The 13,779-nt window shown below is 36.9% G+C and overlaps 1 protein-coding gene and 1 non-coding gene across 9 annotated transcripts in view; both read left to right on the plus strand.

The window, feature by feature from the left end:
• CDC42BPA (CDC42 binding protein kinase alpha) overlaps positions 1-13,779 on the plus strand; it is a 280,345-nt gene that overhangs the window by 67,385 nt on the left and 199,181 nt on the right. For all 8 annotated transcript variants that reach the window (XM_014591108.1, XM_027775224.1, XM_027775225.1 and 5 more), the window contains exon 3: positions 12,853-12,936. In XM_014591108.1, the coding sequence (XP_014446594.1) occupies positions 12,853-12,936 (84 nt within the window). The remainder of the gene's footprint in view (positions 1-12,852; positions 12,937-13,779) is intronic.
• On the plus strand, positions 9,078-9,267 carry LOC114009433 (U2 spliceosomal RNA). Its single transcript, XR_003550845.1, has one exon. It is a non-coding gene; the product is annotated as a U2 spliceosomal RNA (small nuclear RNA).

Below are 13,779 nucleotides of genomic sequence, written 5' to 3' on the forward strand. Positions count from 1 at the left end.
TCTCTCTCTGATGATTATAGCAAGTTAAAAATTACAATAATAATAAACAATCTTTTTAAAAAAAGAATGTGTAATTTTTTTTGTATAAAGAAATATAATTATTTTCCTTATTAGACATTAAAAACATAGGAAAATGGGGCCAGATGGTGCCACAACAGTAAAATGCAGTGCTCTGTGAGACAGTCCCTCATGGGAAAGTTGCTGGTTCAAGTCTGTAGATCTCCCTGGTAGGGCATAGGTATGCCTGTGATCTGGGGCCAGCTGGAGGCTGGGAATAAATCACAGCATTAAGACCTTGTTGAGGTTGTTTCCTCTCTCTCCGTCTGTATCTCTCACTCATGGAAGAAATAAATTAGTAGAAACTGTAAGGGAAAAAAATCTCAAAATGCTAAATGTTTAAAAAAATAGGTAATGTGCTTTTTTTACCTTTCATGCTTCTCTATTTTGAGTAATGAAAATAATACTTATTGTTTCCTATGCTCTAATGTTTATGTTTCATGCTCTTGATTAGGGTCTCAGTCTAATCAGATAGATATATAACATTACTTCCCTTTATATACTTATGGACATTTTCACCCCAATTTTATTTCTGTACATAGGTATTAACATTGGGATGGTTTTGTAACTACTAATATTTAATAAGCTTCACTTACTAAATATTTTGTCTTTTTACCATGTATCAAAACATTTCTGTATAAATATGATTTCTAATGACTAAAATTTCATTTCGTGTATATTCCGTAATTAACCATTTCTTAATGGTGTATGCTTCATGACTATTAGAAAGTTTTTTTCTGTCACCTGCAATTCTCCAGCATCTGCAGTAGTGTCTAGTACATAGTAGGTGCTCAATATGTGTATGTTGAATGAATGAATAAAACAAGTTCTGTTTTTTCCGTATTATAAATGCTCTCTCTAAAATGTTTTTAAAATGCCCTGCATTTCAAATGATTTTGTAAGAATACATTTCTAGAGGAAGGTTGAAAGGACATGGAAAAGTTATTTGATTTCATATTAGTTTTTTCATCTAAAATAATGTTATCTGAGGCTCTCTTTATGTCTTAGTTTTATAAATTTTCTGTACGATATTAGAGTCAAAAGAGTGCTTTTTAAAAATTCTTTTAATGTACAGAGCAGTGAGCGAGCTTCTTACTGGAATAGGGTTTTCATTGGCAGTGAAAGCTGAGGCTTGAAAGGTGATTTGAGCAAAGCAGTGAATGACTTGGTATATTGTGCTAAGTAAAGAACTTTATAGGAACAGGAGTCTTATCAAATGTTAGTAAGCAGTATAGTGATATAATTGGAACTTTTCTAGAAAGATAGTACTGGTGATAGTGTGGAGGAAGGCTTAGAGAAGAGAACAGAGACAGCTAGGTCCTGGATTTCTCACTCTCTGACCCTGTATTTAATTAGTCATTAACTTGTATATCCTAACTATTTCTTGAGTTTTCTTATCTTGTCTCTAGTTAGGTCTTTCACCTCAACTGCTGCTGAAACTTTAAAAAAAATTGTTTTATTATTTAACTTTTTTTTTTTTTTAATTATCTTTTAAGCTTGCTATAGGGCACATGCATTCACCAGAGAGAAACAGAGAGAGAGAGAGAGAGAGAGAGAGAGAGAAACTGAGAAAGCAAGCCACCAGGTCTGGGACTCACACCATGAGCACCTATGTGGGATTCCAGCACCTCAACCAACATGCTACATGTTGTCCCCATCCGGTAACTTTTTAATATCTTTCTCTGCTAAAAACCCATTCTCCCAGAACTATTGGAGTGATCTCGTGAAAAACAACCATGAATGGTTTTCTACTCTCTACATTTCTGAGGTTCTAGTTTATTTTATTTTTATATAGAGATTTTTGCTATAGGACACATGTACTCACTAGAGAGACAGACCAAAAAAAAAAAAAAAAAGCAGAAGGTGAGAAATCACCTCCAAGTGAGGGGGTGGCCATGCTGCAATTCCTTCTTTTCCACTCCCCTCTAGGAATCTTGGGCATGCACACATGTTGGTGTGTGTTTTAAGCCACTGGGTCTGGGACACCAACCAGGGTTGGCCGTAGGGGAGTCCAGCAGCATAACCATTATGCCATCTGCCGGTCCCAGGTTCTAGTTTTTTAATGTAATGTGTAAGCTGTACTTCTTGGACCCTTCAGCATCATTTTGTGCTCGTTGTGTTCCCAGAGAACTGCGTTTTGAGTATGAACAGGCTTACTCCTCTCCCCCCACAAATTTGTGTTCTCAGTGGTTAGCATAACTTCTGGCATATAGTTAGGAGTTTAAAAAGGAACCTGTTATTTTTCTGATGAAATGATGAGGGCTTGAACTAGGCTAGTGGTAGTGGGGAAGGAAGGTAGGTGTTAGAAACAGATTGAAAAGAAGTCACTTCGGATGTCAGTGTTGAGTTAAAAGTAGGATTCTTTGATGATTGAGGTTTACAGCTTGAGTAAATGGGTAGAGATTACTATAGGCAAGTAGAAATATTGATCTAGGGGCCAGTGCATGGTATAGTGGTTTAGATACTGAATTCCGTCAAGGCAAGTCATGGTTTTAGTCCCGGACCTGGAGGCTTCAAACTCACACAAGGTGCATGTGTATGCATGCCCAAAATCCCAAGGAAACGGTGGAGGAGAGGGGATTGTGGTGTGGCTATCCTTCTGGGGGATGATTTCTCACTTTCTGTCTCTGGATCTCTCTGGCAAGCACACCCTATATAGCAAAAAAGGAAAAAAAGACAAAAAAAAAAAAAAAAAAAAGAAAAAAGAAAAGAAATATTGGTCTAGTTTGTGAGAGATTTAGTAATTAGCATATAGTCATTGGAACTTTTGGAATAGATAATGCAAGTTGTGAAAGAGAGGAGAGAGAAAATGTGGAGTAGGGATATTTGAGGAACAATATTAAATAGGCTCCAGGGCGAAAAAACTGGGGAAATATGTTGATTGGCAGCAGTGTGCAATAATGAAGAGAGTTTGAAACAGGAGAGAATTGAGAGAATTCACCATATGTGAAAAATTAGAAGGTCATTCTTGATCTCTCAAGGAATTTTTCAGTCCAATAGAGTGCAATAGAAACTGCATTAAAATAGGTACTTGAAAGAGTTTGAAAAGCAAATAAATGATAAGCAAGTGGAAAAAGCAAGCATACACTACTCTTTAAAAATGTGCTTTTAGGGGATCAGCAGATGGCGTAATGGTTATATCATTGGACTGCCACGTAGTCAAAATAGTTCAAGTCCTGGACCCATTGGCTTAAACTCACACTGGGACATGTGTGTGTGTGTACACTCAAAATGCCAAGAGGAGAAGGGACTATGGTATGACCATCCCCCCTGGGGGGTGATTTCTCACTTTCTGTCTCTCTGTCTCTGTCTCTCTTGCGAGTGCACGTGCCCTATAGCAAAAATCTCTCTCTCAAAAAAAGTGCTTTTAGGAAATAGATGCCTATGGAAAACGGTTGTAATATCAGTTCCCTAAGAGAGAAGGTAGATGGAGGTACAGTTTGTTTTATTTTTTTGGTGTCGGATGAGGAAAGAACTTAGGAAAGTTTATTGATTGATATCCAAGGATCAGGAGAGAGGTAGGGGGATTGAAGGCAGGGAAAGAAATCTTAGGTGGAATAAGGAAAGGAGGGAACAAAGGAAGTCTAGAGATTGATTTTGAGAGAGCTTGAGCTCTCAGTGACATTGTCAGCCTTGAGTAGTAATAAGAGCTCCTCTTCCTGAAGTAAGGTAGAAAAAGAGGAAAGGATAAGTGGAATTATAGAAACACGTAAAGATGGTATCATGGAATATGAAGGATCTATGAAGTAGATTGCCACATCATCAGTTTTGGGGCAATGGGTGGCTAAGAGGTGTGGAATAGATGATGGTGGCAGGGCATGATAGGACACAGAGCATTTTAGAAAATTAGTAAGCAAAAGTCTGCTGAGAATGACAAAGAGTGAATGATAGTACTACAGGTAGACTTGAGTACTCAGCTGAGATTGAGCTACAGAAAAGAGAAGCAGTAATAACACTTCAATGTATGGATGAATGTAAGGATACACACAATCACATATATGATTTTTTTCATAAAAAGAAGTGCTTAAAAGGACAGTGAATTGGAGAATTACTTGTAGTTACTCATTAGGAAAAGTAATGCAGATAGTTAAGCACAACCAAATTTTGTTCTAGACTTTTTGTTGTGGTTCTAGACCTTTAGTGCTTGGAAGAATTGAAGCATGGGGTGCAGGGCTAGGGAACTGGTGGTAGCAGACAGCAATTCCACACTGAGTCAACTAGGGATAAGTCCTGTCTGGTTTCAGGCCAGTACCATTTAGGCTTCTGGGTCAAGTCAGAGTATTTAATGCATGACTGATAATATTTGAAATTTAGTTTGAGAAGATGTCTTACTTTTTTCTTTCTTTTGGTGTGATCGTGTCCTATATGTATACTGATTAAAGTTTGTGTAATAAAAGCACCAAAAAGATTGCTGATAATTTACTCTGCTATTTTAAAACAGAGTTAATTTTGTGTAGAAGATTAGTATTGGCTGAATTATGAACTTTACTCTTTAGTCATTCATTCATGGTTAAGTATCTGTGCTGGGTTTTCAAACCCTGTGACATTTATCAACTAATAGGTTTAAAATGCAAAGACCCTAACGATGTCACTATTTCCTTCAAGGTATTTTGTCTTCTATCAATTTGAAAATAGGTATCTAGGCCCAGTAGATAGGCTTACCTTCTGGCATGGATATCTAACTGCAGCATTTCTGTTAGCTTTTTCTTAAAAAAACGAACCATAAAAGTGAAAGCATAATTTTTTATAATTCCTGTAAGAAATCAATAAGGAGCAAGATATAATTGAAACTCAGAAGCTCTATGAATTAAGAATCTTCTCTCTACAACTCAGTTGTTGTCCGTTACTGCTTAACTTAACGCTGGGTTTTCCTTTTTGCTTTCAGGAAAACCTTTAACTTACGCCCTGGGTGTTGCCTGTCCACAGTTTCCTGGTGGCTCACCGCTTCTGCCTGCTCCAGCCTTGCTCCGGCAGCTTCAAGGCTTCTGGGCTTCAGAGCTTGTTGTGAAAGCTTGCTGCTTTGGCCTGCTACCCCTGCTTCAGGTGTCAAAAGCTTTTAATTAGCTTGCTTCCTCTAATTACTATAACTAGGCCCTTATGTGTCTGCATAATCTAGTCCTAGGGTCTGAAAGGAGAGTTACCTTTAGCCATTCATTCTTCTTTAAAAACTCTTTTACTCTGGCTCTCTTGGGATTCATGGGAGAGTAGAAGAAGTTTGAAGTTATACTGCATGATGGTGCTAGTCTTCAGTGCCTAGGGGCACACGAGTGTGGGCATACTGTATTTTTATACCCAGTATCTATTCTAATTGGTTGCCCATGGTCTAGCGGTTTTTAAATATTTTGAAAATTGCTGTAGTGTATATGAATTGAGCCTCCACAGAGAGGGGTATGCGTTTCCACAGAATGGTATACCTTTGATTGTTTAGTAAACTCTTTTGTAGTGTTTTTTGGTTTGCTTGTTAAAGAAACTTAGTGGTTTTCATTTTTAATAAATATTTTGAATTACTAAGAGAATGATTTTTAAGAAAACACTACAGTGATTTCCACACATACTAGAATTACTCCATTAACATGTTAGTAGATATCAAAATCATAGACATGATGAATGGAAAGAACTCTTCAGGACCTACAGAACTAGTTAGTACGTACAGTAGTAAAGAACACTAGCTCTGTAATAAGATAGTCAGGCACTATCTTATTAGTACAAAGACTTTACAAAGATAGTGGAGAAATGTAGTTCAAGTCTGAATTTATTTTGGTGCAACATAATTCTGAAATTTTGAAATCTAAGCCTACTTTTCTCATGATTTACATTTTTTGTGAACTTCTTGTAGACTGTACATGTTAATTGTGTGACCATGAATATGTTAATTAACTTCTCCAAATCTTAGTTTAGTAATTTTTCTTTTTTAAAAATTTGCTAGAGATTATGTACACTTGCAAGAGAGAGATGGGAGTGGGACAGGGGGATCCTCACAAGAGGATGGCTACTATTTCTTTCTCCTTCACTCTCCTCTTGGCATTTTGGGTACACACGTACATGCACTTGGCACATTTGCAAGCTGCTAAGTCCGGAACTCGAACCACATAGTTGGCCATGTGAGGTCTAGCTGCCTTATCCACCATACATGGGCTGGCCCAGCTTAGTAATTTTTAAAATGGGGATTACAGAACCTATTTTATTATTATTTTTTAAAGAGATTGTAGCTATAAGGTATGTGTGCTCACTGGAGACACAGAGAGGGACAGAGAGACAAAGTGAGAAACTGCCTCCCGGGGTGGGGGTGGGAGTTGGACAAGCTGTGATCCCTTTTCCTTTCTTCTCTGGGGATTTTCGGCACATGTGCACACATGCCCAGCATGAGTTTTTTAAGCTGCTGTGAGTTTTTTAAGCTGAGACTCGAACCATGATGGCCTACGTGGGAGTCCAGTGATGTAACACTTATGCCACCTGCTGATCCCACAGAATCTACTTTAGATTGCTGCAAGGATATGTAATGTGCTTAGTCCAGTACCCCAATACAGAGTAAGCTCTCTATAAATAAATTTTTTTTTATTCTTTTACTGTTATGAATTATTATAGGTAGTTATACAAGGAAGATGAAAAGCAGACAAAGAAAAAAAACATTGTGAACAATAATATACAAAAGATAATAGAGGCTGAGTTGAGACTTTGAAAGCCTGTTTTGAGAGCGGCATGAGCTGGAATAATCTGATACATACTTAATAAGTTGTAAAAGATAACTCATTCATCTTAGTGCTTTATTTAATTAATTAATTTATTTATTTTGGAGAGATTTTCACTATAGGACACGTGTGCTCACCAGACAGAGAGAGACATAGAGACAGAAAGCGAGAAATCACCCCCCAGAGGGGATGGTCACGCCACAATCCCATCTCCTCCATTCTCCTCTCGGGATCCTGGGCACGCACGCACACGCATCCACTGTGAGTTTTAAGCCACCAGGTCCGGGACGCGAACTGTGGTCGACTACATGGGAGTCCAGCGACATAGCCATTACGCTAACTGCTGGTTCCCCATAGTGTTTTATTTTTGAGTATTAGTATCAGCTGACTATCCATGTATGTACACCTATGTAAATTATAAATTACCATTTATTTAGAAAATATTTATTGGAGAGTTATTGATTGGCAAGCACCAGGCATATCTGGATAGTGAACAAATGAGAAAAAATATCCCAGCACTCTTGAAGTGTATGAGTGAGGCAAACAATAACAAAACACATAAATAGAATATATAGTTTATTAAATAATGATACTAAGAGAAAGAGGAAGCAAAGAAATGGGATAGAAACTATGGAGAAGTGGAATGACAGTTATGCAAGGGAGTGTGGGAGTAAGCCATGTGACCCTATAGGGTAGAGCCAGGCCTGTGGAACAGCAGTGCAAAGGCCCTGAGTTGAGACTGAGCAAGGTGACTGTTGTGGCTGGATCACAGTGAGCTTGGGAGAGAATATATGTGATCATAGCATGTTGGCCTTACAGTTTATAGGAAGGACTTTGACTTTGACTTGGAGGCAGATGAGAAACCGTTAGAAGTTTTGGAGGAGTGTTGTGATCTGAGTTATGTTTCAACAGGATCAATGTTGCTGCAGTGTTGAGAACAGATTGTGGGAGGTCAGGGTGGAGGTAGAGCAGAGAGGTAGACAGTACAAGCAAGTTATGATGGTAGCTCGGAAGAGGATACAACAGAGGAGGTGTGGTGAATTCTGCAAATACTGAAAGTAAACTAGATTTGCACAACTCCGTGGCAACTGTTTCTTGGATATTACAATCCTATTTAGTATAGCATGATCAGTTATGAGTTATAGGCTATAGCTGTATAAGATAATACTTAAATTGTGTTTAAGAACCAATTTGTATACCTTTGTCACATACTGAGCATTTCTGTAGTTTTTCTGACATATGCTTTTTACTGTAATGCCTTTAAAGACATTTTTATACTGTTTTAGAATATCTTCGTTCCATCTTAAGTTTATAATCTTCTAGTGCATACTAAATATACATGTACTTTTCATTTTGATCAAATTAAATAGGAAATGGCATTTTAATTCTACATGTGGTTAGCTATAGTTCTTGAAAATATAGCATCTTGAAGGTATAGTTCAAAGAGAATGCTCTTTTTCTTAGTTTTAGTTTATTGAAATGAACGTGAAATTGATTTGTAGTGTTAAATGAGGAAAACAAGATCAGTTTTATCACTTTGCAAACTTCATTTTTTTTATTGTTATCAATTTGCTAATTCAAGAATATTTCCTGAACTTTTATTTTATCATCTATCTTATTTTAGAAAAATTTTTAGGTGGCTCATTAAAGTGTTGAAAGTTAGCATTGAGAATGTTCTTTTTTTTTTTTTTTTTTCCCTTTGGGAGAGGTTTTTTTCTCTGGGGCGTGTGCACTCACCAGAGAGACAGAAAGCGAGAAATCACCCCCCCAGGGGGGGATGGCCACGCTGCAATCCCTTCCCCTCCATTCTCCTCTCAGGATCTTGGCCACATACATACACGTGCCCAGTGTGAGTTTAAGCCACCAGATCCGGGACTCGAACCATGGTCAACTATGTGGGAGTCCAGTGGCATAGCCATTATGCTAACTGCTGGTCCCCAAGAATGTTCTTGCCCCTACACAGCAGCATGGAATTTCTGGTTCCCACATGCAAATGTGTAGAATGGGTCTCATGTTGGCCCTTATCAGTCACTACAGTAGCTTAATAATTAATGATCATTTCATGACCAGGATGAAATATGCTATTCCACATTATCCCATCCCAAGTTTCAAATTTTGTATGTTTCATACAGAAAATGTAGAAATGCAAATAGAAATAAAATACCTGATCTTCTCATATCTTGGTGCATATTCTTCTAACTGTATATACAGAAGGCATAGAATTTTATGGTACATATTTTATGTAAGTACACAGAAAAAAAATTAGTGTTCAAACATCTTTGTTTTATTTATTTTATACTGTGAACTTTTTCCCATTAAAAAATGTCCTTTATCGCTTCTTAGCCTTTTGGCTAAGATTAAGTATAGTATCTGTTCTCATCAGCTTAATGTCTGATACGTCTTCTATTTGAGGACAATATATTAAATGGATGTTGGAAATAGGAGATGGAATAGCAGCTTGCTCCGACAACTCTATGCATTGACCTGGCAGTGCAGTACTTCCAGGAATAGTGCACCACCCCTTGGGGGGAGGGGAAGAAAAAGAAAAAAAAACTCCTTCAACAAATTTTTCAAGCATATGAATACTTCTCTATCATTTTGTGATGTATCATCATATTTAGTCAGTTTCATCCTTTAGAATATTAGTTCTAATATTTTACTATTGAAAACCAACTACAGTGGATGTTGTGGCTTAGTTTTTATTTGTATATAGATACTGTATTGTTAGTTGAGGGTGTTTCTATTTCTATCCTATGTATATGTGTGTGTCATTGTATATAATTACAGAAAGAGGTTGAGATGAAAGTTTCTTTTATTTCATAGTGAAAGAAATTGAAAGATACACGGTTTGTAATATTTTAATGGTAGAACAAATAGCAGTTAAGAGCTTGGGATATAAAATGCTTAGTGTAGTGCCTGGCACACAATGGCTAACATTTTTTGAACGCTTACTAAGTGCTAGACCCTGTTGTAAACACTTTATACTTGTATTAATTATTTTAATCTTTATCACAATCATTTAAGGTAAATATAATATGAATCACATTATATTGATAAGAAAATTGAAGTACTGAAAGGTTAAATTTTTGTCCAGAATAATAGAGCTAATTTTAAAACCAGTATTCAAACCCCGGTTGTCTGACCTCAGAGTTAATGCTATCACCACTCCCCTAAGCAGGCACAACAAATGCTAGCTAAACGTTTGAGTATTCAGTAAATGCTGGGTATCAGGATCATTGTTCCTACTGCACAGCCATGCCATCCAGAGATTGTGCTAGTTTTAGTATTTTTGGTTTTTAGAAAATTTATTTTTTACAACCCCTACTGAGGCAACATTTGGTAAAGAGATGCATTCATATTTTCACAGTGAAGCATGCTCGTCTTTTACACAAAGTGAGATTAAAAAGAAAAAAACAACTATTACTAGCCTGATGTTAGCACATACTTCAAAATGAGTTACGGAAATCTTTGGTTTTTAGAATTGCAGATAAAAGATTGCAGATCTGTATAAAACTCTTAACATATGCTTGGCATTTAAAATGTAATCAATATGTACTGGTAGGTACTACTACTTCCACACTATTATCAGTGCTTATCAGATATTTATATACTCATCCGTGTAGAAAATTGGTGAATCCTCCAGTACTAGGAGTACTTTTCTCACATTATTACCTGAGGAGGGGAAGGAACCTAAGTATTGGAGTTTTTCAGCCATTCTTTTCTGAAGCGTAGGTGGTAGTCTTCCATGTCTTTTCTTTGTCCTAAAGGCCTGTCTAGTTTAGTGCTTCTGTTCTTCTGTCTGCATTACTCTGAGTTGTGAGACATTAGATGTCAGAGTCTGTAGAATAACTCAGCTTGTTTTCACCCTTTTACAGCCCTTAGTGAAATGTGCTTCAGGTTTTCCCTGCTCTTTAGTACATCTCTGTTTTAAAGCAGGAGCCCATAGGTAGAATGATTTCACCAACCCGTCTTTTCTCTAGAGATGGCCAGATATGACTGAAGACTAAAGTGATTGCATTTAAGATTGAGTATATTTCCTCTTCCTTCTCACTGTTTTAATTGATGAAAAACTGTAATCTCAGTCAGTATAACCATTTATGACAAATGCCAAGAAATGTTCAATATTATATACTGATTTTGATTATATGGTCATATTTTATTACATTCCAATCTAAACATGGACTTATTAAAAACCCTTAATATCATTTGCTATTATGATTATATTTAAATAATGTTTAATTTTACAGAATATTTATTTATTTATTTTAGATGTTGGCACTTGATTTTAAACCTATTCTCTATAATGGAAAACAATCCTTTGAACTGTTTGAAGATCTGTTGTTATATACTTCATTCTCTTCTTCTGTATATTAGAGTAATATTTGTTTTCCCCATCCCTGCCCCCCAACAACTGGAAAATATCCTGACTGAACCATTGGCTTCTTTCTCTGTACTTTAGCTTATAGCTTGCCTCATACCAACTCCAACAAGCTGGAAGCACCCTTAAGGATTATGTATTCAAACCAAAGCAGAGAGAAGCCAAAATGTAATCAATATATTGAGGTTGAGAATGGGACTTGATTTATTTGTATTTGACAGTTTTTTGATCTGTAACTGAAATAAAAAATAGAGAAATATGTGTTTCTTCTTTTCTGCTGTCATTAGAAGGTGTGTTTAACCTCTGTGGTTTGTAAAACTGTTAGTCTTAAAATTTTTAAAATTCATTTTCTTTTATACATTCAACCACATTATTATTTGGCTTACAAAATGGATATTTCAACAGGTGAACATTTCTCCCTAGTACAGTTGATAAAACTACAAAATATCTTCAACAGATAATACCACATTTCTTTGTGTCATTAATGCTTTGCTTCCCTATTTTTCTTCTAAATATCCTTCCTCAGACCCTCTTCTTTCACACACACTATATCTGGTATTTACAACTGTATACTGTGTTTCTATATCCTTTAGTCAATCAGTTTCAGTCACAGAGCGCAGATACTCGGTATATAGTAAGTGGGGACATACACTGCCTCTCCTTCATTTTAATTGCTTTCTGAATTGTGTGAGAGAGTGTGTGTGTGTAAGAGAGAGAGAGAGAGGGAGATGGGAGGCTGAGGGTTGTAGTACAGTGCATTAGAGTATATGGTATGAAGAATAGGATCAGGCCAGCTGGTGGTATGGTGGATAAGGCATCTGGATCGCACATAGCCAACTGTGGAGTTTGAATCCTGGACCTGGTGGCTTGAGAAAAACACACTGGGCACATGTGCGTGCATGGCCAGAATCCTGAATGGAGAAATAAAGAAGGAATTGTGGCATGACTATCCCCCATGGGATCCCTTCCCACTCTCCTCTCTATCTCTAGCAAGTGCCTGTGCCCACTGGCAAAATTAAAGCAAGGAAGGGAGGGAAGGAGGAAGGAAAGAAGAAAGGATCATATTTTATTTTATAACATTTGAACCCTATAGAACATATTGCTATAGGGCACATGGTTGCTGGAGAGAGAAAGTGAAGCCCCCCACCCCCTTTGCTGCAGGGCAGGATGACCGGACCACAGTCTTCTCTGCTCTCTTCTCAAGATTTTAAGCATCCACGTACATGTGCCTGGCATGTTTTTCGAGTTTCTGAGACTCAGGCTGCATAGCCAGCCATGTAGGATCTGGCTACCTTAATTACGAGGCCAGCTGGCTTGCCCATAGAACATATTTATTTAGCAGCTGGCATTACCTGTAGCATCATGTTGGAACTGGCATGAATTATTTAATAAGCTCTAGTTGTTTCATGTTGTACTAGCCATAGTAAATGTTCAGTTTAAAGGGCAGAAAACTTGGAAAGGAGGATATCATGTATAACCACCAGTTGATGCAGTGTTACAAACAGAATTTACCTGGCTTGACAGCATGTTCACTAATAAGTCTTTTTCACCTGACAACATTATTTAATTTAGGATATTAGAATTTGAACTTCATTGAAAGCATTAATAATGGCTATTTATTATTATTATTACTATTATTTTTTGCAGAGAGGAAAAAGGAAAATGGATGACTGAGAAAAGGTAGCATTTGTCATATTTTAACAGTTATATTTCTTTTATCTTTTATAGGTTGCTGTAGTAAAACTAAAAAATGCAGATAAGGTATTTGCCATGAAAATATTGAATAAATGGGAAATGCTGAAAAGAGCTGAGGTAAGAGTCTTACATACTGGAATATTTAAATAATATATTGTTTTAGGGACCTATAAAATTATTAGGTTGTTGGAAAAGTCATGATGCCTTTTTGTATAGAAAAAATAAGTCATGATTTTTCTGACAACCCCATATATAGACAATAGATTCTTGTTCTTTAAAAATTTTTATTTAACTTTATTCATTTATTTATTTCAGTTTGATCAGAAAGGAACAGAGAGAGAAAGAGAGAGAGAGAGAGAAAGAGAGAGAGAGAGAGAGAGAGAGAGAGCAAGCCGCCAGCTCTGGGACTTGATCTGTAGTTGGCCATGTGGGCGCCCAGCACCCCTAACCCCCAAGCCACCCGCCAGCCCCAGAGACAATAGATTCTTAAATACTGTTTAGTAACCTTTTTATAGTAACATTTTAAAGACATAAAACGTAAATTCAATTCACAATTTTGATATAATCATGATAAAAGTTACAATTCAGGGGCCTGCAGGTGGCATGGCAGTTGAAGCGCTAGACTCCCACATGGACAAACACGGTTTGAATACTGGACCTGGAGGCTTGCTTTCTCACTTTTCCTCTCTTTCTTTCTCTCTCTCTCCCTCTCTCCCTCTTTCTCTCTCTGGTGAAGTTAAAAAAAAATTAAAAAGTTATCATTCATAATGCTCATTTAATACTGGCTGAAAACAAAATGGAAACCCTTGAAATGTGGGCCTTGTATATCTATGTTACAGGATATGTGGATACTACTTTCTTTTACAGGGAGAAAATTTGTAATGGTTGATTTCCAGTTTGACATAACTTATTTAATATTATTCTGTATTTGTATTCTTCTCCAATTAGAAGTCAGCAGGA

Source organism: Tupaia chinensis, unplaced genomic scaffold, assembly GCF_000334495.1.
Source record: "Tupaia chinensis unplaced genomic scaffold, TupChi_1.0 Scaffold000532_1, whole genome shotgun sequence".
Taxonomy (NCBI): Eukaryota; Metazoa; Chordata; class Mammalia; order Scandentia; family Tupaiidae; genus Tupaia; species Tupaia belangeri.